The 27,355-nt window shown below is 36.9% G+C and overlaps 1 protein-coding gene across 6 annotated transcripts in view; it reads left to right on the forward strand.

The window, feature by feature from the left end:
* NPAS3 (neuronal PAS domain protein 3) overlaps nucleotides 1–27,355 on the forward strand; it is a 948,130-nt gene that overhangs the window by 634,066 nt on the left and 286,709 nt on the right. For all 6 annotated transcript variants that reach the window (XM_089523551.1, XM_089523555.1, XM_089523557.1 and 3 more), the window contains one exon: nucleotides 10,403–10,492. In XM_089523551.1, coding sequence (XP_089379677.1) covers nucleotides 10,403–10,492 — 90 coding nt within the window. The remainder of the gene's footprint in view (nucleotides 1–10,402; nucleotides 10,493–27,355) is intronic.

Genomic DNA, 27,355 nt, shown 5'->3' on the forward strand with positions numbered 1-27,355 from the left:
CCTCTGAAGCTGAGAATGAGTGACTTGCTGAAGATCACTCACTGGTTTTGCATGGCTGTGCAGAGATTCAAAACCTGGTCTCCTGGAGTCTAAGTCTAGCACCATTGGACAATCTATGTGTACATTAATATGTGTTAAAAAGTAAATGCCTTGGGAAAGTTATGGATCAAAATATGTACACATTTCCACTCTCCCAACAAGTTCTCATAAACCACTATGAAAAGCAGAATAACAAGCCATCCATTTTAATACTGTAATAATTTAATTTCAATGTATCACTTCGCCATGTTTTTAATTGTACTCTTCTTTTAATATTGTGAGACTTTCTGGGTCTCAGTTCTGGGAGGGGGGGGAGGATGAGCAGGATATAAATAAATAAATGAATGAAGGTAGAACAGGGAGGATATTCACTAGACAAAGGTCATCCAGTAAGCTGTGCTAAACATACTGTGCTATATAAATAAACACTAATAATAATAATAAAAATAAAACACTTCACAAATGACCAGTGAAAGTACCTTAGGGCATAAGGACACAGAGTGTAAACTAGGGTATCATTGTTTGTGCATTTGTAGGGATGGGCAAAGGATTTGTTCCTGCTGACTTTTATATGGCCACCCTTCCCTGTTCCCTAACCACAGTCCCTGGACAGGTTGTGGATTAGACAGACTTCGCATTCTAGAATCTGCACATTACCAGACAATTGTGGGCATATCCAATACAATGCATTAGAAACATCCATGCAGAACAATTAACACATTACAAATGTGTAGAAAAGCACAAGGCTTATATGTGAGCAGTGCATAACTATGCATTTTTTACAACTCATACATTCCTTGAATACAGTGTGTGTGTGTGTGTGTGTGTGTGTGTGTGTGTGTGTGTGTGTGTGTGTGTGTGTTAAAAAATTAAAATCAAGTGGATGAAAGCCAGCATGGACTGAACATGTGTGTGGTGAAAGGGAAAGTATCTGGATGCTAATGTGCCACATGTGAACATCCATAGCTAGTCCATGGTTTGCATAGCTGTTACATGTTCTATTCATTTGTATTTTGCAAGATGAGCACAGTGATCTTGTAGATTTTAAGAATGAAATGAAAGTGTTGATATGGCTTGGGGTGGATTCACTCTTAAGACAAAAGAAAAATAATTGCTGTTTGATAGTTTTATATTTTGTGAATTATTTTGCACCAAGGATTGTGTGATCATTTTTCTAATCTCTCTGGTGCTAAAAGTTTACAAACCACTTCAATCATACATGTTCAGCATGAACAGGCATCCTCTGAAAGGTCAGTGCTTTAATACCCTAACTCCCACCTCAGGAAATTTTAATTGCATGTGGTAGACATTTCATCCTCCCACACAAAAGCTCTTGCTACCTTATTCATTCCTTATACACTTTCTTTCTATAGTAGTTTTAATTTCTTCCTTTTTAAACAGATCATCTTGGAAACCACTACTCTTAGGTCTTCAGGCATACCAAGTGTTAAAACAGGGTCAGTATGCACCCCTAATAATACTGCACCCATGCACATTAAAAAAAATCTTTGTAAAAGATATAGCAACATTATGATATACTTCACAGAGAATAGAAGTAACTAATATCTTGAAACTGCCATAAAAAGGACAAAATGCAAATTCATTTATTATATCAAACATGAATCTGGAACTCTAGAAACATACACTTCAACAATAATTTCTCCTGTTATAGTATATCTGTTCTTCTATTCAGCCTATAAACTTAGTGGAGGCTATTTGCTTAGATACCCTCCTTGCATTCTCTGCGAGTCACAGCAGGTCATCAGACTATTAAAACCTTAATCCCAGTGAAGCCTAACATATAAATTAAAATAACCTATCCCTCTGGTTGACTTTCACTGTGCTAGCATTGCATGAAACATCAAACCATTTCCAACCAGATAGTTTTATCACGCTGTAGGATTTGCCTGCAAATCTTTGTCTGCTTAGCTATGGTTGCAATGTCAGTAATATGTGAAGCAATTCACTTTCTCATGCAGTGACACAACTGGGGAATGGTGGTGGACAGATTAACAAGGACAGTTCATTGCGTGGTATAAAATGGGCAAATAAAAAGAGAGTGCACACCAACATGAACATCAAAATGAGATTTGGAAAAACTGGTAATTGCTATTTAACATTTTAGTTCTCCCATTACCTTGACTAAAGCAGAGTTGAAAATATTGGTATACAACAGTTTTAAGGGGAGGTAGATATGTATTGTATATGTATCGTGTACTGTATATTGGTGCTGTCTTAACATGTAAGCCGCTTTGATTGCCCTGCAGCAGAAAAGCGGGATACAAATAAAAGTTTTATTATTATTTATTATTTATTTACAGAAATTTTCCTCTTATTTAGTCCTATCAGGTAGATGTACCCAAATTTTAATCATCTGATATTTCTGTCAATCATCTAACTGCATGCTTGTGTCACACATCCTCAATGCTATGGAATTCTGGGAATTATTGTTTTGTGGGATATTTAGCCTTTGCTGTCAGAGAGTTCTGGTGCCACAACAAATTAAAAATCCCAGAATTCCATAGCCTTGAACCATGGCATCAAACTGAATTGTTTCTGCATTGTGGATGCAGCCATGGTTTGCTGGTTTTAGAGTCAAACCAGCACAAGCTGCCTCATGTGATGCTCAGGAGCACATAGTCCTTTCTTTTTCCAGTTTTTAAGTTACTCACTTCTGTAAACATCAGTCAAATTTCAGCCAGCCTCTTGTCTTCTTTTCTCCTTGATTTGACTTTGTATTCTTTTAATTTTTCCCATACTTTCATCATTGATATTTTGTATTTGTTCTACCCACTACCCACTGCTGTTGGCTGATTCCCTAATACTTGTAGCTCCTAATACTTTAATGTTCTCCTATAATATGTATTCATACCACATTCTTCCCAGAAAGTGACTAACTGTTCAGAGCAACAGCAAATTTCTGACCATTTTGAATTGCTCCCTATTTCACCGATGACATTTATTGGTTTTCCAAAGTATCTGGGTTATCTAAAGCTGAAATGTGCTTGGTATCATTTTGTATTTACATAGCAGGGCCAGGTCACTTACTATGTTTTCTGCAATAATTAGTAGTACTGAGCTCCATTTGTTGGAGAAATTGTGGGTTGCTACAGTGACATTTTAACAGTGATAAAACAGTAGGTGGGCCCTAAAGCCTCAAAGCTAATTCTTGCTAAGGTACTTTGTACTTTTATGATGTTGCTGTATATTGAGAAGAAAGTTTGAAAGGTCTTTTTAATTCAGAGGGATGTCATTTTAAAAAGAATTATTGAACAAATAAGTCTACTTTTAAAAGTGATGTATCCTTAATGGATTACTTTTATGTAGATTCTTTGTAATATAGTCTATTGTCTTGTTGTGGTTTTTTAAAAAACTGAAAACATGTTTAGACAACCTTTCATTCTCATAGGTACCAGGAAAATATGCGCTTGGTATGTCTAAAATGAATGATACCATACTATAAGAAGAAAACATTGGAGTTAAACAGTATAGAAGTAGTTGAAACCAAGAGTTGGAAAAGTTATTGTTGTGGATGACAACTAGCAGAATTTCCAGTCCAGGATTAGCACTAGCTGGGGAATTCTGGGTGCTCCCATCCAAACAAGCAAGTTTTCTAAGTCCTGGCTAAAACATTAGGATTGATTAACCATCGTATGTAGATTTAAATACCTGGGCATGTAAATGAAATGTTGGTGCCATTCTGGCCTCAGTGTGGAGGGTATTCCACCATCCAAGTGCCGAAGCAGACAAGGCAGTTTTCCTTTTCGCCATACATTAAACTTCTTCTAACAAAATGTATGTCAAGAATAGCCACCATTAAAGATCTTAGGATTTGTAATGATATGTATGTTAACTTTGTGACAACAGGAGTCAACAACCAGTATGACCCATCTCCAGTACCAGTAAAATACTTTAGCTATTATTGAATGCTACATATCTCCTTGGTGACAGGCATTGTGCTCAAGTTAATGTTTAGTTCCATTTATAATATAATTATGTCTTAACAGTAAAACAAAAATCTAATTAAGATGATCTGTTTGCCAAGGAAAAGTTTAGTTTAGCACTGGATCTATTTATCAGTGGTGAACAATTTCCCCCACTGATCAGAGACTAAATTATGAGATAAACATCACAGATGCATGCTGCATTGTGCAAAGAACACATGTGCGCATTTAAATCATGTATATCTTTCTTTTAACTGATGTAATTGTGAAATATGTTCTTTTTGCATTCATAATTAGGGGGTGGAACAGATGGTGAAGGCTTAGTTTAAAATAATCTGTCATTAAAATAGCCTAGCCCACCAGTAATTCTTCATTCTAACTAGAGTTTAGGTCAGAGTAACAGAATTTTTTGTAGTGTTGGCATATAGTGGAAGAAATTAAGGATTTCATGGATAATATGTGACATATGAGGATGGTTCCTTGGAATAATAGTGTGGTAAAAATGATGTGTATTCAATGTAATATGACTCTATACCCAAAAGAAAAAGGACAAAAATAGTAAATCTAAATTGTCCTACATGAATTGACCTTATATATCATGGAACTCTTAATCCAGAGATCCTTATGTACTGCAGCGAGTTTATGTCTCACTTCAATTCCATGTACATTAAGATGGAGAGAATATTCAAACATATTTGAAATATGGTCAAAAAATAGAATTCTTAAGTGTTGGGAAAACATGCCAAGAAGAATCCTAGATGGGTGAGAATTTTCTCACTTCAGGAGTTGCATAAAAATGCATATGTTTTTGTTGTTGTCTGTGAGCAGAAAATGGCATTTACTAAATTAGAAAGTAACGTTTCTATGCATAAAACAAGCTTCCTGTGCAGAAAATAGTGTTTTCTGCATGAACATGTTATTTTCTGTGGAGAATATGTTTTCCGTGCAGGAAATATGTTTTCTGCACAGAAAAAGCCATTTTGTGCAAAAAGATACACATACACACACATATTTGCATGAAATAGTTTCCAAATTTTGCCTAGTAATTGAACACTGTGCAGTTTTCAATGTGTTTCTCAAAATGAAGAGGGGGAGTGAAATGACAAAATTGTTTGTTCTTGCCTCAAGAATTAAATTTATGAAGATTCACATCCCTAGTCTGCATATTGTACAATTAATACTTGTTGCTTTCAGCCTTCATGATATTTATTGCTTTCTTGGAAGGAGGGGTGGAAGGAAATGACATGAATGGAATGATTCCCATTCATAGGAGAAACACAGAATATAAACTGATTGACTGATCCTATGACTGAATGTATGACTGAACTTTGAATGAATGAATTAATGAATGAATGAATGGCTGCAAACAGACCTCCCTTTTTAGCCTCCTTCTTGGTGATTGGCACCAAGATGCAAAAATCCAACTGCTCAGGAGTTCTTGGCATTTAAGAGAGAACACAATATTTGGGATTAGTATTAGTGGAGAAGGAGGAAGGCATAAGTTTAAGAGCTGACTCCTCAGTTTTGCAAAATAAAAATGGCTCCCATAGTTGACAGTGTGAAGAGTTTATCATTACAGCCACTTTTTGCATGTGTTTGTGTATGTGTGTGCATCCCATAAGGATTTTCCATTTCCAGAATTTGAAGACGTGCACATACTTTACTGTCTACAAGACTGAACATCCTTTACCTTAACAGTATATTGAATATCAAGGTGGGAGAAGGTAGCATTATATGCAGGTAACTTCACTGGTGGTTTATCTATCTGTGTATTAGTTCCATCTTCACAAGTGTTCAAGGTGACATACAAGAGAAGGAAAAAGAAAAAACAGGCAGCATCAAAACCAAAATAAATGAGCCACTAGAATCTTTGTTACAGAGCAACAAACACAATCAATAGTGCTTTACACATCTGCCTTGCACATTATTCTAATTCACATAACATAAATTATAATTACCAGTATCATTATTTAGATATGGCACAGCTCGTCTTTACATCTCAAAATAATTTGCCTCCTGTCAACCATATAGACTTACTGAGATCTGACAAGGAAATCTCCCATCACTGCAGTCTGACTTGCTTAGAGCTGTTTTATGGAATATGAAAAATGTCTCTAATCAGACACTTGCATGCCTTTAAAACGTTTATTTTAGTGTTTCCTCTAAGATTTTGTTCCTAAACTGCTTTGGGGGAAAAACCATATAGGTTTCAGCATGGTATTATGATAAATCTTCTTGAGGAGGGGCACGCATTAACATTTGTGTCGGTACTTTTTCATCTTAATCCAACCTTGTTTAATAATCAGAAAATTCTACATAGTGGGTAAGAAGATGTAATTAACTCTTTGACCCCAGAATCTTAATTGGTGCCTGTTGAAAACAGTGGGGCAGTTTGAAAAAAAGTAGCCTGTGGTGATTGAAACAGCATAATACATAATGGCTTTCGCAAATCAAAATAAGAGAATGCTGGAGAACTCAGTTTTAATCACAATTTGTACATAGTCAGTAGGTGGAAGAGTTTGCTAAACAGACATTTCCTCCTTTTAGATCAGTAATCTTCAATTTTGTCAACATGTAGTCTCTAGTTCTGAAATCTGCTGCACAACTTTGAAGTAAAGAGTGCTGTTTAATGTTGTAGATAACTAAACTATAATATGAATCTTGAGACTGGTTGATGATAATAGGACACCATGCAAATATTTAGTGTTCCCCAGTTTCTGATGTTTGTTAAAGGTAGAAATTATCATACAACAAATTGTATAGGTTTTTTTCCAAAATGGCTTTTCTGTCCCTTGACAGGCATTCTGTATAAGATTCCAGTGATCATTGCACAGTGGCTCACTGAAGTACTCAGTACTCTCACCAGCTATATTTTTTTTGCCCTAAAGAGTGTATTGCAATTTAGTATTTACTGGACATTTGATAAAAGTTTTTATACATCTAAACATCATTTAAAGCCTTTGTGAATGAGTACAGCATTCCGTTACACCTGTCTGCGTGAAGTGAGCTGTATCATCCAAGAAAATGCATTGTCTCAGTAAGAAGGAGGATCTATTTTAGAAAGGTGCCCAAAGGAGAGAAAATTAGGATAAAAATAATCTAACGACATGTCAAAATATAATTGTAGCACACTTGTAGCCAATATTTGTGCCTCGTAATAATGGATGGCCATATACATATATCTGTGTTTTCTGAATGACTTTCCATGAAATAAAACAGTCAGTAAACAGAACAACTTTAATTAGTCTAAACTGATTTTCCTCCTCCTCCTCCTCCTCCTCCTCCTCCTCCTCCATTTTCTCAGTTCTTTTCTTACTATGTAAAAATCAAAGATTCCCCCTCCCCAAATTGTTTTTGACCTTTAGGGAGCTGATGTTTCCACATTTCCCTTCCTCATGGAAACAAGAATTTCTCACAATATGTGCGTGCCTTGTGTGGAAGGGGGAACATCTTCTTGCTCAATTCTCTTCTAACCTTAAAAAAGGTAGCTATGCTGGTATGTGAAAGAACCAGAGTAAGCCTGAGCCTCAGAGCCTCTTGCATGTACTGGGGGACTTTGGTAGCTTCCAGTTTTAAACACTCTTATAGTGGGCCTGCTGTATCAGCTTGAGCATCCATGGATTTTTTTCTCATCATGGAGGGGACCAGAATGAAACCCCCTTGGATGGGAAGGGTGGGCTGTACGTCAAATTTCTGGGAACTATAGTTTGTTTTAGCATAAGTAAGTGAAAACTTTAGGGTCATAAAACATTTTTAAAAACCAGCTGGATCTAATCTAGCACCATGTTTTTCCAGAATGGCTAACCAGATACCTGGGGGGTGGGGAGTGGAATGAACTAGACTTAAAAGCAGTATTTCCTACTATTGTCTCCTGGATAACTATCATTCACAGCAGAGCTTATAAAAGTTTGTTTTTAGAACCTGGTATCTGTGGTCCAAAAGTAAGATTTCAAGTTTCTGATTCAGAGCCATGATGGATGCTAGAGGCAGCACCTAGCCATCATGACAAATACTTCTTTTTTCTCCATGGTTTGTCCAATTCACTTTAAAGCCACCTCTTGTCTATTGCCCCATGTTTTGGTTTGAAGGTAGAGCCCATCAAGATCTGATCCTCCAGTTTCTTTTAATATTAGTCCTGCATAAGAATAAAAGTTGATAAACTCAAGGAGTACTTGGTGGATTGTTTTCTAAATCTAAAAAGGTAGAGTGTGTTCTTATGTGGGACAAATGTAAAGCTAGTCACTTGAAATTGCTTGCAAGTAATTGATGTCAGCATTCAAGGTACTGTGCTAATCATCTGAAAAGAAATTATGATAATTTTCAGGATAAGCTACTTGCATGGTATAAATATTTTTGTTTGACTAATGTCTATGCAGATTTACATTTTTATTAATTCATAAATATAAATTGAAGCTCCTTTCTTTAATGTGGTAACTTTACTGTTTGTTTTCCAATAAGTGGTTCATTCTTTGAGGGAACAGATTTAAAAAAAAAAAAAGAAAGAAAGAAAAAGAAAAGAATATTTCTACCTCTTACATCAAAGAATGATGAATACTAACCTAGACTAGCTTATTGCTATCCGTGTGTTGGAAATTCATCAAAAAGCAAAGGAATTGATACAAACCACTTCTTGGTGTTTGAAAGAGAGCAAAATTAGTAAATATATTGGTTTCTCAAAATATATACTAGTTCTGATATTGCGTTCTGATCCCAATTAGAACTAGAGCTGATCAAAGCTGGAATAACATTACATTGTTTGCAATATGTATATCTACTCCAAAGATTAAATTTTGAATATTTAATGTGTAATTTGTGCAGGTCTTTAAGTACTTTCATTCCCTACCACACAGATGAAGAAGTTCAAAGATTTTGGGGGGCAATGTTCCATTTCTTAGACTGACATGGACTGCCTCCACCCCTCTATTTCTATTGCCAGTTTGAAAAACACCTCTTCTAAGACTGTTTTAAAAACTGAAGTGGAGGAATGAGATCTTGTATAAATTTTCACAGGCAGCACTCTTTTATGGCTTCCCACTTACAGTACCACTGTCAGAACTCATAGTTTTTCTGTAGTTCTCCCCACGTGGCCATTTGGTGGTTGGTGGAGAGGAGGGGTGGTGGTCAGACAGCATCTGCCTATGCATCATAGTCAAACAGAAACCAACAGCATCTTTTACGAGGATCCACTATGGTCTCAGTGGATGTCATCGGTCTGTGTTTTTCTATGGGGCATAGCCAGATGCTTCTCCAATACACCACATTCTCCACCAGCCATGGAACAGCTATTCAGGAGCACTATCAGAAGAAAACCAGAAGCCCTGGAATGGCTTTGGTTATTGTAGAGAATGGAAGAGAATACTAACCTCCACAATAACTAAAAGAAAAAGAAAAAAAAAGACTTATGCAGGCATATATGTGCATATGTCACTAACAGAATGCTAGCCAATGTGTGTGAAGGCTGTGTATCTGGTTTAAAAGGAAACCTTTGCTGCCTGGAATGGAAATCTCCATTTTTATTTTTTTATTTTTTTTGGTAACTGAAAGTGACTGGCCGTAGGAATAGAAGAAATATATGGGGTCCCATGTAGCTTGCACACCGCAAGTTACCAACCACTGTTCAATTGCATGGGTAGAAAGGGTCTGATGCTCCTACAGAATCTCTTTGACAGAGACTCAGATTAATTACTTTCACTGGAGCAATATGCTTAGAAATGAATGATGTACATATTAGTTTTAGAAAATAATTTGTCTTAGACAATCATATTTTGAATCAGAATGTGAAGGGGAAAAACTCGTAAGTTCTGTCATTTGCAGACTAGTGAAATATGTAATAAAATAATTATATTTTTTAAAAAAATCAATAATCTAAGAGAAAAGTGTGTATTCTCTATGTTGGGCTGTGATTCAGTTAGAAATTGCACTTTTTGTTTGATAATTGTTAGTATGTTTCAGGTGGTTTTCATTAATGTAATTTATGTTCTTTAATAAATTATTCTGGTAACCATATCTAAAGCTTTACACCTGCTATAATCTTATTTAAATGTGGATGTTGACATTGAAAAGATCAAACTCACAAAATTGCAGTGGTCTCCAGGTGTGAACCTATCTGACAGTAATCTGTTGATTGGTTTTGTTTGTGTTCACACAAAAAGTGTGTGGGATACATTTGTGAATGAAGAAGAGGGCCATAATCCCCTGTTAATTAATAAATTAGTACAATCCACAGTGGTTCTCCTCTATTTTATTGGGAAAGAAATTCTTTTCATTTCTAGGCTAAGCAGAAATAAAATGTTAAGAATGATAATATATGTTAATTTCAATAGAAAGAATAGACTGTATTGTGTGATTCCTTTGCTTTTATCTATTCATGAAATATATCACCATATAACAAAATTTCTCACTTTTTTCTTCCTTTGCAGTCACTGGATGGATTTGTATTTGCACTAAACCAAGAGGGAAAATTTTTGTATATTTCAGAAACAGTCTCCATCTATCTTGGCCTATCCCAAGTAAGTAGGAAATTCAGTTGTATGAATTCCACTCTCGTGGTCATGATTTTTAAAACAATAATCTGGTTGGAACATTTTGCATGTTATTGTATTTATTATTTCATGCCCATGTCTTCTCCATCTAGAAAATAATTGAAAATTGTGAGTGGGCATATAGTGTTCAAATGAAAAGAAAAAGGAAGAAAAAAGACATAGGTTGAAGAATTTTTTTTCTCCCACAAAGGATCATTATTAATTTATTGAGAACAAATGAAGTTTCTTTCCTCAGTTGTTTTGAACTTTAAACCTCAGTACCTGCTAGGAAAGGGACACACTAATAGTACTTCCCTTGTGTCCTATTACTGGATGTTTATGGAGTACCCTGCATTATCCTGGGAGCTGACACAATGACAGGGAGTCATTTGGAGTCAAGAAATGCTGAAAGAGACCATTAAAATGACTTGCAGGGAGAGTTTCAAGAAGGACATATTTTGCTCCTTTTGCACATGTTCAGTGCAAAAATGCAGAAGATATTTTAAAATAAAGTAACCATAGTTTAATTACTGCTAATTCATTACTGATCTTTTTCTTTCAAAAACCTAGTTATACAGAAATAGCTTTTTGTTCATTTCTAACAGCTGAGCTTCTAGTAGCATTTGAAGGCAGCCTGAAACAAATTTTGGAATACTAGAAGATTTTGTTTGCATGATGAGTTGCTAAGTAGGATACTCTGCTTCTAGTGCAGCCATCCTCAAGAAACCCAAGTGTTGTGATAATGTTTGTGTCTCCTTGTTGTTTGGAATGTCTCCATATTGAATTCACTGCTAGTGTTGCCACAATTGTTAGAAGATGTTTTTCAGGAGTGGAAGTTTTAAGATTGTAGTTTGGTTGTGGTGACATAATCCAAATTGAAAGTCCTTTTCTGAAATAATAATACCTGAATAAGTGGTGTGGAAGGGGAAAAAAGATTTAAATTGCAAATATTGCTGGTAACGAAACAACAAGTACTAGTCCTTCAAAGAAAGTGTCTATGGTAGCCTTCCCCAATCTGGTGTCTTTATAGAAATATCAGACTGTGTGTGGCAACCATTGTGTTGCATTCCAACACATCTGGAGACATCTGACTGAGGAATCCTGGTCTGTGGTTACTTACATTACATTATGCGTTCATATTGGCTATGTGAAAGTTTTAGAAAACAAAAAATAATAATAGTGTTTTTAAAATCTTTTTAAGTCTTTAGTTTTGTAGTGAGCATTTATTCTTCTCTGGTTCCTTCCTTCCTTCCTTCCTTCCTTCCTTCCTTCCTTCCTTCCTTCCTTTCCTGTTTTTTTCTGGGGAAACCTGTATCAGGAATTTCACATTTTGTCACGATAAGCCACATGGTTGTCAATCTGATTTTTTAAAAACACACTGAAACGTAGCATGTATTATTTTCTTATGCTCATTTGAATGTGTTATGTGCATAGTGCTGAGTTGAGTGAAATAAACCAGCAAAAAAAATAAAAATATGAATGATTAGTTTAAACAGGTAAATGCTAATTAGGGAGCTCCTGAAAGGCATCCATTATACACTAGCTTAAAACAAATTTTACAGCTCTGGTTAGTAGTGTAATCCAAATTCTGTCAAGGCAACTGCATTTTCTGTAATTGAGATGTGTATGTTTGCTTTGCATAACAGATGGCTCTGTGTGCTTAGACTGATAGCTAGGAAAATAATAATTGCATTATTCTGGCCAAAAGAATATTAGCTCTTGGGTTAGGGCCATTTCAGGCAGTCCGCCTGCCAGCACAGCATATGCACATATATGGATTCGATTTTCAAGGAAATTGATGCATCTGGAATAGTGTCGCCATCTGAAATATCATCTGTTCAAGAAAAAAGTTGGCTTTAACCCTGTCCTAGTCCTCCTTGTTAAAGCACGTTCATTCACTGAATTACAGCATCAGTAGTCAGATATCATTAAAGTACTTGTAGACTGCTCATCATTCATTGTCTAGACTTTGTGTAGGTTTCTGCCTTTCTGATTATAAATAGTGAGTTGGACATTGCATATTTCAAAACATTCTATAGTAAATACTAATTGTCTTTATTAATCCATTTATCTACACACACAAAACATGAATACAAAAGGAGGCTAGGCTGTACCTTTCCATGTTATCTTTCTACCAACACACAAAATTAAGATTTTGTAAACTGCCAATTGATAAGAAAAAGGCTTTTTGTCAGATCATACTACATTTTCTTCACAAATGTGCTTTAAATTATGTTTTAATTGAATTTCATTTTAATATTTGTAATGTCTTCTGTTTAGTTGTAGGGTTGTTGTTGTTTTTTAAGTTTCACTGTGGACCTCCATGAGTCCAGTTTTTGAAAGAAAAAAGTGAAACATAAGTCCAATACATAATAAACCATTCAATTGGTTTATTTATTTATTGAAATCTGAAAATTATTTATTTATTCATGTATTAAAATTTGAAATCTGCTTCATAGGCTCAACATTCAAGCAAACAGCCCTTAACTGGACAAGTTTAAAAAGCAAAACATAGTGTGTTCTCATGAGTTGATCACTGGGTAGAACCGTGCAAACCAGTGTGAACCTAATTCAAATGTAATTATTTGAAAATAAGCCTCCTACTGCATTTTACCCTTCATAAAACGCTATGAAAAATGGTGATCCAAGGGCAATACCATTGTATGCAAACCAGATGCAGTAGACATGGAACAAACTGCTATAGAGGCAAATAGCTATGCTGGTTGCTTCTTTTTTAAATGATGTGCTCCAGCACATGTGATGACAACTGCACAGCCTGACTAAGCAAAGACTTTCCCAGTATCTCATCACATAAAATATCAAAGTCTCTTGCCATTACTTGTTAGTGCCAAAGCCAGCAAAACTCTCAACGTATGATCTCATGACTTGCTGTTGTGGATACAAGGGCTACTTCATACTTCTAGGTGGTCTGTTACAATCCAGTGAACACTTTCTCTGTATTCTGAACATTGGTACTAGGTTTGCAACATGTTTTCACCTTGGGAATGAGGAATGCTACCTCTATTTTATTTCTATCCCACTCTTTGTTCCCTAAACCCTCTTGTATCTGACAATAATACAAGAAAGTGTGGGATGGGGGAGAATGAAGTACCAAAAGTGTTTCTTACTATCCAGTGTGTCACAGTAATTACCCATGGAACTTGTGCAATTAGGCATTTTGGTCAGGTTTTCAAATCAAAATCATACCATTAGCTCTAGGGAACAGATGCATTTCCCCAGAAATAGATTTTGGGCTGAACACTGGCAGAAATGTCCTGAAAGAGATGTGCTAACCTGAGGTAGGATCACTGGTTCCATTGGTGGAAGATGGTGCCCCCATTTTTGGGGGGTTGCCTCCTAAATATGTTGATGTAAGAGACAGTATGCAAAGTAATCGGTAGCACTTTTGAGACTGACTGAGGGAAATACTGTATGTTGTAGCATAACCTCTCGCAGACAGTCTGGTCTACTTCCTCAGATCCCTCAGATGATGTAGGAGACAGTTTGGCTTATTTGTGAAACAACTCAAATTTATTGAGCTTCTTCTTCCTTCCTGCCAATCCATTCATCTGTAATCTTACAAAAGGCACTGGAAAAGGATAGAATTACCATGTGGCTTGTTAACACCTGGCAGTTGACATGTGTGTGTGGGACATGGAGAAGGGTGTATGGTATCACAAAAATTGGAGTTGGTGGGGAAATGGCAAGGAGCAGAATTCTTCTACCTTAGATTAAAATCTAACCAAAGAGAACAGAGGGCTCATTATACTTGCCTCTTATTTTGGGTTAAGCATCATTGAGGTCATCATTATTCAAGTAATTTTAGCAATTTTCTTCTCTCTTTGAAAACTCATGGTACAGCTTCAAAGATTTGCAGCCCAAGACTTATTCTGTCCAAAATTCACATCTTGCACATAAAATAATATTTCTACTTTCTACACAAAATAAGAACATGAAAATCTTGCATCAAATACAGTAAGTCCCACAGTGCAAAAAATTCTTGACAGTTCATGATTCTTCTTGGAAGCATTTATTGGAACTTGAGATACATGTTTTTCAACCATTTTCCAGATATTTTCCCCATTACAGAATATAGACATTTTTGTACTTCCAAGCCTTCCCCAATATCACTGCAAAAAAGTCACAATTGTATAAAGTAATAGATTGGAAACATAATAAATCATGAAGAAACCAGGTTAAAAACTCTTGTGGGGCTTTTCCAGGAGAAAGCAGTTCTCTTGTCTCAAACTTTGTGTGCTTTTCAACACATTACATTGGAGTAGCTGATAACAGGAATATAATTTTTCCCTTCATATGATCAATGTTATTGTTATATATTATTTAAATATAATAACAATCCAGGCCCCTCTTTTGAAAAAGAGTTTGAAAAAGAAAAATTAGTACAAAATCTTTTCACTATAAATAAATAAATAAATAAATAAATAAATAAGATTTTATTTTTATCCCGCCTCTCCATCAGGATCAAGGCGGCTTACAATAACAATAATTTCATATAATACAAAAATAATTCCATTATCCCCTCCCTCTCTTAAATACAACATAATAATCCCTACATAACCATAATAAATAACTTCTAAAACATTAAAATAATCATTAAAATAAGCAGAGACAGGAAGACGTGCTGAATGAACCAATGAATCAATGAACTGATGAGTGAAATTCAGTATGGGACTTCCATCGACATAACTGGGCTTAGGTCTGTGGGAAGCAGAACTGAGCAGTTCAGAAAGGGGCTGCCTGACATTAATCTGTAGAGAAGCCAGTGGAGTGACCATTACAATTTTCCACCAATGCATATCAGGATGATACACATCAGAATAGACACTGGTGTACATGGGGGTCTCCTGATGCTCATCCAGACAATGACTAGGGACTAGATTACAATGCACAATGGGACACCAGCTAGAGAGTTCCAATACAGATTGTTAGAACCTGATGCACATTGAAATGCTTTTGCTGAAGCCCTGATATACATCTTTCCAATTCACCAGGAGGGTTCTATAGGACCTTGGCTATGTGGCTAACTATGTACTATAATTTTTTAATGTACTACACAATGTAGACCATGATATAGAATTCTGGCCCATGTTTAAAATACTCATAATTACTTACGTTATCTAAACTAATCAAAATGTGGCAACTTTCCTATCATTTAAAAAAAATTATGATAGATTACAGATTGATTGCTAACAGTGAAAAAAGAAGTTGAAATCATCCACATTAAATGAAGGATTCAGAAGCATTATTTACTTCAGAGAGTAACAGCAAAAAATAGTTGTGTAAACAATCCTCCTTGTAAAGGAAGTGATTTCAAAATTGTACATGGTATGAAAACTACAGTGGTAGACTGTTATGTTATTGAATTCTGTTTCACGATAAAAGTGCCAGGAACAAACATTAATGAGATATGAGCACATGAGCTATCTAGCCTCCAATTCTTTATGTTCCAACCATTGCTATCTGATAAACATTGTTGGTTTCCTGCCATGAGCTGGCAGAGGTTGCAGTTCTGTTGAATAAAACCTGTGACACTTTGAGAGTGTATACTTCCAGTAATACTGGACTTCTGTTCTTGTGAGGAATGCTTGAAAACATCTCTATATATAGTGTCTGGCATATTTTTGACTGCAAGCATGCTACATCTGGTTTTGTTGCTCAATTAGTGATTAGATTTAAAGGTTTGCTCCAACTCTTTGCTTTCTAGGAAGAGAGAGAGGAAGCGAACTTGCTTAGAGTACACCTTGAAGTCCAGATTTTAAAGAATTGATTGTGATTTGCAAGAGAAATTTCAAAGCACTTTTACTGAAATATTCATTCTGGAGATGACTACAATGATAATGCTGATCACAAAATTAACTATGAATAAATTAGTTTAAACTGTAAATTATAACCTAAATCTTTTAGAAATGGGGCAATAATAAAGATTTTGAATATTTCTCCCTTGAACATATTATTTAAAATACAAATAATAATAGAAAGAATAAAATTATTAACCAAAAATCGAAGGTCAGGACCCAAGATAAAACAGCCTTCAATACACTTTCTGTGATTTCTTCAGAACACAATAAGGACACAAGACAAGTGTTAGTTGTTTGTTCCTTTTTTTTAAAAAAAATAGTAACTGCAATAAAGCCTCCATCTACACTGCACTTGTATCTGTATATAAATGGTTCAGTTTGATTACATTAGTCCCATTCAAGGATCTCAGACAGTTTTTAAAGAAAAGTTACATATGAACACTCCACAGACAGGTCTTATGTATATTGTATAGCTGCCAACAGACTTGTTAACACAGGACTACGTGCTTTACTACTGTTGTCCTCCTCTCTCTATCTAGCTTTGTATCTCTCATTCCTGATCATATCTGGATCAGGGTCTATATCCCCCTGTGTTGTTTTGTTTTTGAAATGCTGGCAGTCTTCTGTTTTGGCAAGCCTCCATAGGAAAGCTTAATTGCCAAGTAGCAGTTACTGAGAACATCTCTTTCTTGTGCACCCTTGTCATTCACATTTGGCATACAAATGATACCAATAAACAGTAGTCTATCAGTTCCAGTACTATACAGTAAAAAGCTTAGCCTTTTAGGCAACTGTTGTAATGCACAGTATTGGCATTTATTCTGTAGAGTATCATCTTATTTTGCCATTGATTCACTACAAACAGGCAGACATATATCAGAGCCAAAATTCTAAAGCTTTGTTTTTCTAATTTCACAAGACAATGTCAAATTAAGCAAATTTCAGAATGAAGTCTAGAGGTCAGAAGTGTAGTAATTATGCTTTCCAAAATGTCTATATTATAAACATAAAAGTGCTGTAGGAATGGCAAGCAATACAGTTGTATGCCATTGAATGTATTATGGCCATCCCACCCCCCTCCACGCCGGAGGCTGTGGAGCTGGGATGGGCTTTTTGCTGCCCTCCTACTGGTCTCCAGGGCAGTTAAAATCATGCCATGGCTTGTTGCCATGGCATGAGGCTTTAGGGGGTGTGGTTAAGGGCATGCTTTGCCTGTCATCCCCTGGGTGTCTCATTCCTGGATTAACCGTCAACCCACCCACCCGCCGCTGGTATAGTGTGACGTTTCACTTGGTCGCCTAGGGGCCGTGTAGGAATTTTCCCCCTTTTCCATGGGGTTTTTCACCTACACCATACTGTTTCCAGTGGCATAAGGGAGATTGGCTGAGGTGGAGTCACAATAATACATGATTTGGTTTGAAATTTGTTGATTCCAATTGGACGTATTTATTTATATTTTGCATAAATCTTTGGATTTGATCTTGGCGAGCACCTTGGACACCCTACTGGGTGTTAGGAAAATTTCTGGAAGCACCTCTACGGGCCTTGCGACCTGGGGGGTGGATGAAAGGAATGGACCTTGGGTCTAGCTGGAAGGTATACCCCAATTTTAATCTTCGCAGATTGGGAAGGGGGACTTCTTGCTGGGCTTCCTTATGCGAGCTGTCTAACGGCAACCCAACTTATGGACTGTCGTTGAGGGCCCAGGTGTTATTGTCCTTGATAAGCTGCAGAGTAGTCTGCGGTAAGACACCGGTATGCAGCTTTCCCTGTCTCCCACATTTGTTTTGGTTATGATACTAGTTGCAGTTCCATTAAGAACTTAATAAATAGGTCAATAAATGGCCCTGTTTTTAACCCATACAACTTGTGTCTGGTCTCTTTATTCCAGGGGTAGGGTAGCAAATGGGGCTCGAAAGAAATCAGGAATTGCAGCCATTATTAATTAAAAAAAATACAAAATAAAATAAAAAAATAAAAGTCAAAAGATTCAGGGAGGGCTATAATAATAGGATTCTATATTAAAAGGAGGGGATTGTGGTCTGTTTCAGTGTTTCAGAGAGAGGTCTTGCTCTCAGTGATGAGTTAATACATGTAGTATGTTACTTGTTTTTTTATTAGGTTGCTGGTAGCTCAATATGTAAACAAGTGTTGAAGTTATTGTGTTCATGGTAATCTCAAGTGCAAGTTTGGGCATGACTTATACCATTTATTCCATGCAGCAAAATAGTAAAAAAGCATCCCAACCCAACCAGGAACTAAACTTTCAACAACCATGATAAGTAAACTAAAAGTAAAACAGAATGAAACAATCAAGCAAAATCTTTGGATCTACCTACAAGAAAGTAAAACAAAGAAATCAATGTATCTCTCTAGAGAGGGGGTTCCAAAAAATGGGGAGCCATTACCAAAAAGGTTGTGTATTTTTTCCTTGCCAACCTGATTATGCCTCCTTATAGCTTCATGGACTGTGAAGTTCACCTTAGTCATAGGCATAGTCATATTGTTCAAGTCGTCCGTCAAACAAGCCATCATTGATGGCTTTAAAGGCTAAGCCCAGCACTCAGTACTGGGTCTGGCCCTCTTTGAGTTTGACAGGGGAAGATATTCAGAATGCTCAGTTGAACTCACAAGTGCATCAGTGTACCCCACAGAATTAAGCATAAAAGTCAAAGGTCATGTACTGAAACAGGAGCATCCCAGCACCACCAACTGAATACAACCTGCCAGAATGGACTGGGCCCTCTATTTCATGTCTGCCAGGTCCAGTCCAGGCAGGTGAGAAAGGTATTATGGTCCATGGTATTGAAAGCTGTCCAAAGTTCAGGAAAATAAAAAAGTTCATATCCTCCCGACCCCCCCCCCCCCAATCAGTTCCCCAATGTAAGTAATACAGTAGAACCACCAAGGCTATATCTTGCTCTGACCAATCTGAAAGTCCAAAATGAGATCATTGGAAGTAATCAGTACCATCCAGCCTCCCCAACTCTTTAACTTTTTGAAAGAGAATGCTCAAGAACATAGTTTTATCATAATCAACCATTTGAACTAGGATCCGGCAACAAAATAGAAAGCTGATAGAAGTTGAATGTTTGGAGATATTTAGGAAAAGGAAATACGTCAAAATAACATGTGATATCTCTTGATTTTTTTAATGTGTTTTTTCATTGAACTGAATGCATTCTTGCTCTCTCCTTCTCTCTCTCTCATTGCCATAGATAAATCTTCAACTTAAATGTGTGTCCTGTCCTTGTTTCCAGCTACTCAGGACAAACACAGGGTTGCAAATTGCCCTTTATAAAAAAAGAAAAAAGATTTTTCTAAAAAAGGAACAGTACAGCTGCACACATAATCAGAGCTAATAGAGGTGAAGGGGAATAAAGGATAAGTTGTTGTTTAGGCTGTGTCCTTTTAAAAGCAAAATAGGTGAGAGTGAACTGGTATATTTATGTGTGTGCGTGTTTTATACTGTAACCAAGGATCGTAACTTGGATTTTCTCAGTATTTGTCCTATGGAATGGCAAATAAAATTAGAGCAACAGCACACAAGAACAAGGTCAAATAAATGACAGTACTCAGTTTATTTGTGAAGCTATTCTGAAAGGGAACTAGGGTGCCAAATGTGGTTTATTTGAATAATAAAGAAGAATTAGATTCCTCTGATAACTTGGCTGAGGGCCAATAAATCACTGGAGGTTAAGGATGCTTTGCAAACCACTATGCAATTCTTTTGCTTTTCTGAAGCCTGTGCTTTAGCAGCTATGTCCCACCTGTTTTTGATGCAAATGAAGTTCAGGGTAGTATCTGGTTATTGCATTACTGTATGCTAGATATGGTTAAAATACATTTTCACAGAAATGTTAACATTTGCATTCCTTTTGTATCCCTCCTCCAACTCCATTTCTTATTTTAAAATACAGATTTGAAAGATTAGTTTCTATCTAGTATATATATTTTAAAGCCTCATAATAGGAGCACTAAAAACAAGAATGCTACAGCACCAACCCAGCCCCCCCCTTCTGCAACACAGTAAATTTGAATGCCATCGGCCAGAGTAATGACTATTCATTAAATTAATCCACGAGTATTGATAGTTTTTCATAGACATTTGACCTCATTTAAAAATAAACATTAAATAAACATTATATAATTAAACTTGAAATATAATTCTCTGTGGTCATATAGCTGCCAGGAAGATTATTTTAAAATATTCAAAATTAAAATATTTATTAATTTGGGCTTCTTGTTTGCTTGTTTAGTTGTAAAGAGAAGGAGAGAAACCCTTTTAAAATATAAATTCACTACAGGGGTTATGGTCTACGGAGAAAATAAAAGTATCAAAATAATTCAGAAACAGTACAAGGTACACTGGCACATTATCAATTTACAACATTTAAATTGATAAATGCTTGGTGGTGGAAGGCCTACAAGGGCACTTTGAAAAGCAAATAGCGACCTGGTGAAGAAATTGATTTTTCCCCCCTGAAAATGACTGCATGATGCATCATTTGACTGCATGCTGTCCAAGTGCTTGACAGAGATAATCTCAGCAATCCCACGGGTGACCTTATCGTTCTCACCAGGGCAACTTTGTCTAGGTTCTGACTTTGTGCATGTCAAGGTTTCTCCAGGCAGGATCCTAAGGGGGGAAAAGTTCCTCTGTTCGATCCAGATATCGAACCACTCTTCAAGGCACCCTCCTTCCCCATCTCCCCCTCCTCGCCTCCCCCAGAAAGGCAGGCTTGTTTCTTTTTCCTCATAATTATGAATGGATGAAACAAGAGAATATATCTGTAGATGTAGTATCTTTGCCAAAACCATCATTGTCTCTTCAGTTTATTTAACAGTACAGCTCTTAAAGGGGACAAAGATACCTGCTATTGGACATTATCAGACACAGCTGAAATGCTCTAAAGCGTATTGAACTCTGAATAACACAAATATGTCATCTGCTCCTGTTCATTCTTATGCCAAGAATTCCTTCCAGTATTTTAGGGTAGAACTGATGCTATTGCTTTACTCAGACTGATTGCTCTCCCTCCTTCCCTGAATTAAAATATGTCTTTTTTTCCCACACGAACTTGCAAGACAATTCAAGTGCAAGTGACACAAGGCATGAGCATCAATACTTATATCTGCATATTTTTGCATAGGGAACCTATGAACAACCTTCATTCTGGTCCTAAAGTAATCCAGAAAACTGTGCATGGTAAACCACGCTGGAGTTAACAATTCCCTCATTCCTCCCTACTTTGGTGTAGTTCTATAAATACTCAAATGCAGCATTGAATTTTTAATGGGGAATCATTGTTTAAAAAGTTAATTGTGGTATACTCTTTGCTGCAGTTTGTCACATTTGTGAATCAACTGCATGCCACAAATGCTATTCTGTTTTCAGCCCCCCCCCCCCAAAAGCTCATTACCCACTGTCTTTGAGACCTACAATTCACCATATTCCCCCACTTTTACCCCCTTCTTTCATCCACAACATTAATTCTGAGTGAACAAGACGTGCTTCCCTGCTTTTGACAAGATTTGCTGCGGTCTCATGCGACAAAAACCCAACACCCATTCCAGATTCAGAAAGTAGGATTTATAACAGCATTTTAATTTAATGTTGGATGTCGAACATATAAAGAGATCACAGTAGTACTAGAGCTGAAAATTGATGCCTTTTTTATTAGTGTCCTCTCAGAAGTGGGTGAGCCACTGTTTGTGCAATGGAGCACAGAACACCACAGCCAGATGAATGAGAATATGCTATCTGCAAGGAATCGTATTTCAAACCACTGCCTACTTCTATTGATGTGCTCAGAGTTGAAAGGTTATGCTAGTAAATGCCATCCGAATTTTTAACATTGGAAATCGGTAAAATAATCTACTGGCTGTCACTTTGTAACCAGTGCAAAGACAATGCATAGTGATATTTTCCTTATTTTTATTTTTATTTTAGAAGTAGACTCAAAATTGGCTTGTTCTCACCAATCACATTGCTGCACTTATTTTCCCTCTGTGTGCCTATATAGCATCAGGAGTTTTGCTTTAAGTGTCTTTCAGAATAAACAAAACTGTGTATTACTGAGGGTGCTAAGGGAATCCAGAATACTATTTTGCCTGAGACTCGGGTCTAACTTATTTGTTCTTTGGAATATATTTTACCAACCATTAAGGCTCAAACACTGAAATCCTTTATGCCTAGGGGAGTCACTAGTTATAATGAACTGTACAAATTCTTAGAGTAATAAAAACACAGCTTTATAAAGTTACCATTTCATGACTGGAAACTATTTCACTGTTCTGTAAAAATCCCAGGGATGATATGTTAAAAATAAGGCATTGCCTCTAAATGTCCTTTCCTGTAATAGTAAGACAAGAAAGTGAAATGTTCAGATTTCCCATTCTGTTGCTCCCTCTCTGCCTCCTTCTCTGTTACTAGGGCTACATCCACACTGCAGAAATAATCTGGCTTGGTACTGCTTTATCTGCCATGGCTCAATGCTATAGAATTCTGAGAAATGTAGTTTGTTCTGGCATCAGAGCAGAACTCTGCTAAAGCTGTGCCCCGCTCTAATGTCACAACAAACTACAGTTCCCAGAATTCCATAGCCATGCCAGTTAAAGTGGTGTCAAACCAGACTATTTCTGCAGTGTGGATGCAACCTATGAAGAAAAGGAATACCTATATGGAAGTAAGCTGCAATAAAATCAGTAAGATCCACTTCCATGTAAAGTTTGCATCCCAGAGTTGTGTATAGTACCAGTGGCATCACTGGGGGGGGGGGGGTTGCAGGTTGCACCAGGTGACACCCTAGAGGAGGGGGTGACACCCAGTTGGGCATCATGAGGGGAGGCAAAGGGAGAGGGCAACCAAGCAACTAGTAAGGGGTCAGCTGGGGGAGGGGTGCATGAAAGCAAGATAGTGGGAGGGGCGAGGAAGCCCTCTGTCCCATCACTGGGAGCCCTATGCACTGGGTGTCACCATAGGTAGTGATGCCACTGTATAGCACCATACCACCATGAACACACCTAGTCTCATTTGATTTTGGAAACAAAGCAAAGATGGGTCTTGACATTAAAATATCAGGGAATACTAAGGCTCCCCAGGTATGTCTAGGAAGGAAATGCTGGGAAACTGTTACCAGATAGCTTTAACAATACTGAATTGTATGGAACAATGGCCTAAGTATGTATAAGACAGCTTCCTAGCTCTACATTTAACACAGTTGGGAAGGAATGTGCATGCAGGGCTCTATGAGTAGAGTGACTATGATGGCTGATGATGAGGAATCTCAATTTGTGAATACAACCATCTCATAAATTGCCAATTGCAGCCAGTTGCCCTGATATATGTACTCATATATCAGACTGTCTCAGAAGGTGGTGATTTTCCTTTATTAGAGATTTGTAAGCAGTGGCTATCAGGGACTTCTTGCATTCATAGAGCATTGAACTTGATGACCCACATGGGTCATCAGCTATTTGACTCTATGTGCATATATACTACACTGGTCTAAGTGGGATTTTGCATTCCTCAAAAACAAAAGGACCCTTCCATGCATTCAAAGTAATGGTAGACAGTAGGGATGTAATTATTGACTAAATTGCTTCTCAAAAGTAGCAATGAGTAATTTCAGCAATTTTGTTCTCACTGAAGCAAAGTCTTCAAAAACTGCAGTTTTTTTATTGCTACTTATAGTTTGGGACTCAACTGCGCAAATTTGCACATGGTTGTTATTTTGTTTGTTTGTTTGTTTTCAGAAAACAGCATTTTCTGCATAAAAAACAATATTTCAACAGAAAACTATTAAATACTGTGCAGAAAATGCTGTTTTCTCTGCAAAGCAACCACATGCTAATTTTGTACAGAATAAGTTGTGATCTGCGAAGATTCTCATCAGCCCAGAATTTTTGTTGTCAGGCTTGCTCAAACCTCAGCAAACATATTTCCACAACTTTTAAAAAAAGTTTTTAATATTCTTTCCATCACTATGTACAGATCTACCCTCTCCACTGAAATTAATAGGAAAGTGTAATGGGTAGAGTGTATTCCATGTTTGCATTGCATGTAAATGTGCCATTTTAGTGTCAATATGAAGAAAATCTGTTTTCTCAGTCAGCTTGGATGTCCTTATATATGATCGGGTGAGTGGACCTTTCAAGAGTGTATCTAATTTGTTTGAGAATGGCCATTTTACACTTAATAATTGCATGTATTATTGCTGTACAGTTGAAGATATATATATCTTCAATATAAGCAAATGGCTAATATATTTGCTTATAGTAAAGTTACATTTCATTTTCCTTTGAAATTCAAAAAGGGACTGATTTGATATATGAATACTGTAAGAACCGAATTGCTTGAACACGGAACACACAATGGATTTAGCCATGTCTTGGAAACTCATCAACTAAAGAAATACGAACATTTCACTTCTATAAGAAAGATTTGTAGGTCATACTTTAGGGCTACTATATGAAGATGTATTTTCAAAACAATATAAGCTGACAGCAAGTCTAACAATAATTTTGAAAGATCCATTAAATAATGCAGAAATTGAATGCAAGACTTAAAATGGATTTTATTTTAGAACAACTTCAAATTTGCTTCTATCCTTATTTTCATATTTCCCATTAAAAAAAAAACCCATGCAAATTAGATTGGTCAGAATTCACATCTAGTAAAATTTATTTCTAAGAATTATTGGCACATAAGCCTTCCAAAGTTAAGCAGTTTCATAGTAGCATAGATTTTGGTGTAAAAGGATGAAGTGCATTAAATATACAGGGCCCTCACTTTTAAAACTTATTCTAATATATGCATGTGGGGCCATCTGGATCTTCCTGGTTCACATCTTACCTGTCAGATAGATCTTTTACAGTGGTCTCGGGTGGTCAGACCTCGCCCTCTGTCCCCTTATCTGTTGGAGTTCCTCAGGGCTCTGTTTTGGGTCCCCTTTTGTTCTCTTTATACACACTCTCCCTTGGCAAACTTATTAGTTCTTTTGGTTTCTCCTACCATTTATACGCCGATGATACCCAGCTGTACCTTTCCACCCCTAATCTTTCACCAGAGCTAGAACAGCAAGTGTCATCCTGTTTAACAGCTGTCTCCCACTGGATGCACCATCGGCATCTGAAGCTCAATATGTCCAAGACCAAGTTTCTTGTTTTCCCACCTAAGCCCACCCTTCACTACTCCTTTTCTATTTCTGTCAATAACATCTCTATCCAGCCAGTCCAGGAAGCCCACAGTCTTGGTTTCATTTTTGACTCCTCTTTGTCATTTATCGCCCAGATCCAGACTACAGCCAAGGTCTGTAGATTTTTTCTTTATAATATTGCCAAAATCCGTCCATATCTCTCAGCTTCTACCGCAAAAACACTGGTCCATGCCCTAGTGGTCTCAAGACTAGACTACTGTAACCTCCTCCTGGCAGGGCTTCCTCTTGCTCACCTCTACCCATTAATTTCTGTTCAGCATTCAGCTGCACGCATTATTTCACTCGCTCGCCGTTATGATCATGTCTCCCTTCTGTTGTCTTCCCTTCACTGGCTCCCTCTTCCTTTCTGCATCAGGTACAAACTTTTGTTACTCACCTTTAAAGCCCTGCATGGGCTGGCCCCTCTTTATTTAACTGATCTCTCTCCCTACATCCCTACTCGCACTCTCCTCTCTGGTAGCCAAAGTCTCCTCTCTCAACCCAGGATTTTCTCTGCCCCGTCCTGGATCCGTCCCTTCTCTCTTGCTGCCCCTCATTCCTGGAACCTTCTTCCTCTGCATACACGGCTCATCACTTCCCTAACCAGTTTCAAGGCTGAGCTGAAAACCATATTGTTTAGGGAAGCATTCTCAGGGAATTTGTGATTGTCATCTGGCTGTCTGATAATGTATGATGTGATTTGCTTTTATATCTGATGTTTTTAACTTGTTTTTTCTTTCCTATATTGTAATTTTATCTATTCCTCTATACAATTGTTATTACTTTTAGAGTGTACGCCTCGGGCAGGCTTTTATATATTCCTTAATTTTACTGACTTTGTACAGTGCTGTGTATAATTACAGTGCTTTAGAAATAAAGTTTAATAATAATAATAATAATAATAATAATAATATTCCATAAGAATTGTTCCTTGCTGGCAGTCTGTCATGGACCGCTGCAGCGGCCAGCCTTGGTCCCACGCTGATCAGACTCAGAGGCCACTCCAAGTCATTCATCTGCTTGAGCCTTATACATTTCTGCTGAGTGCCCTTAGCACCACTTTAGAATTTCACTAGATAGATTTTCACATTTTCTCTGTACATCTCTAACTAAGCAGTATATCACTGAAATATTTATGTTGTTGTTATATGCATAGCTTATCATACACACACCCTCCATGTGCCTTATGTGGTGTCTTATGTGGTGTTTCAAAGCAGTCAACCAAACCTTGCTGAAGCTAGGCAAGTCTGGTTTTTACAACAAGCCTGTTGGACTTCAGAAAACCCTGTTCCAAAAAATCAAGTTCCAGTCATGTGTTTCTGCTCGATCTTGCTGCTTCTGACAGAAGCTATGTTTTCTCACCATCCCTCCTACATTACTGCCCCAATTGTGCTGTAAAATCTGCTTCAGAGTGCTAATAAAGCTTCTGAAACAAAAATGAAACAAACCCATTCCGACTCCCCAATCTCAGTCTCAGATTTGTTTCAATAAATGTGTACGTTACCTTGAGGATTCATACATCTGTGAGCTTACAAGATACTTCTGAGAAGCAAAGTATCATCAAAACAATGTGCGTATTTTAAAATATGAATACCTCAAATGTGTATAACTGGGAAAATCTGTAGATACTGTGTAGTTTAAAATTCACAGGATACAAAGTTTAAAAAGCAATTGAACTATTATGAAATTAAAACAACTTAAATCATAGACCAAGGCCAGTTTTCCCCCTTTTTTTAAAGTAAATTATCAAAGAATTGCTGGAATAAAACAGTTTTTAACCTGTTTGCAGAAAAATAGTAGCATGGGAGGTGTCAGCCTAACCTCTCAGGGAA

Source organism: Sceloporus occidentalis, unplaced genomic scaffold, assembly GCF_023333645.1.
Source record: "Sceloporus occidentalis isolate IW3139 unplaced genomic scaffold, rSceOcc1.0.p SCAF_4, whole genome shotgun sequence".
Classification (NCBI taxonomy): Eukaryota; Metazoa; Chordata; class Lepidosauria; order Squamata; family Phrynosomatidae; genus Sceloporus; species Sceloporus occidentalis.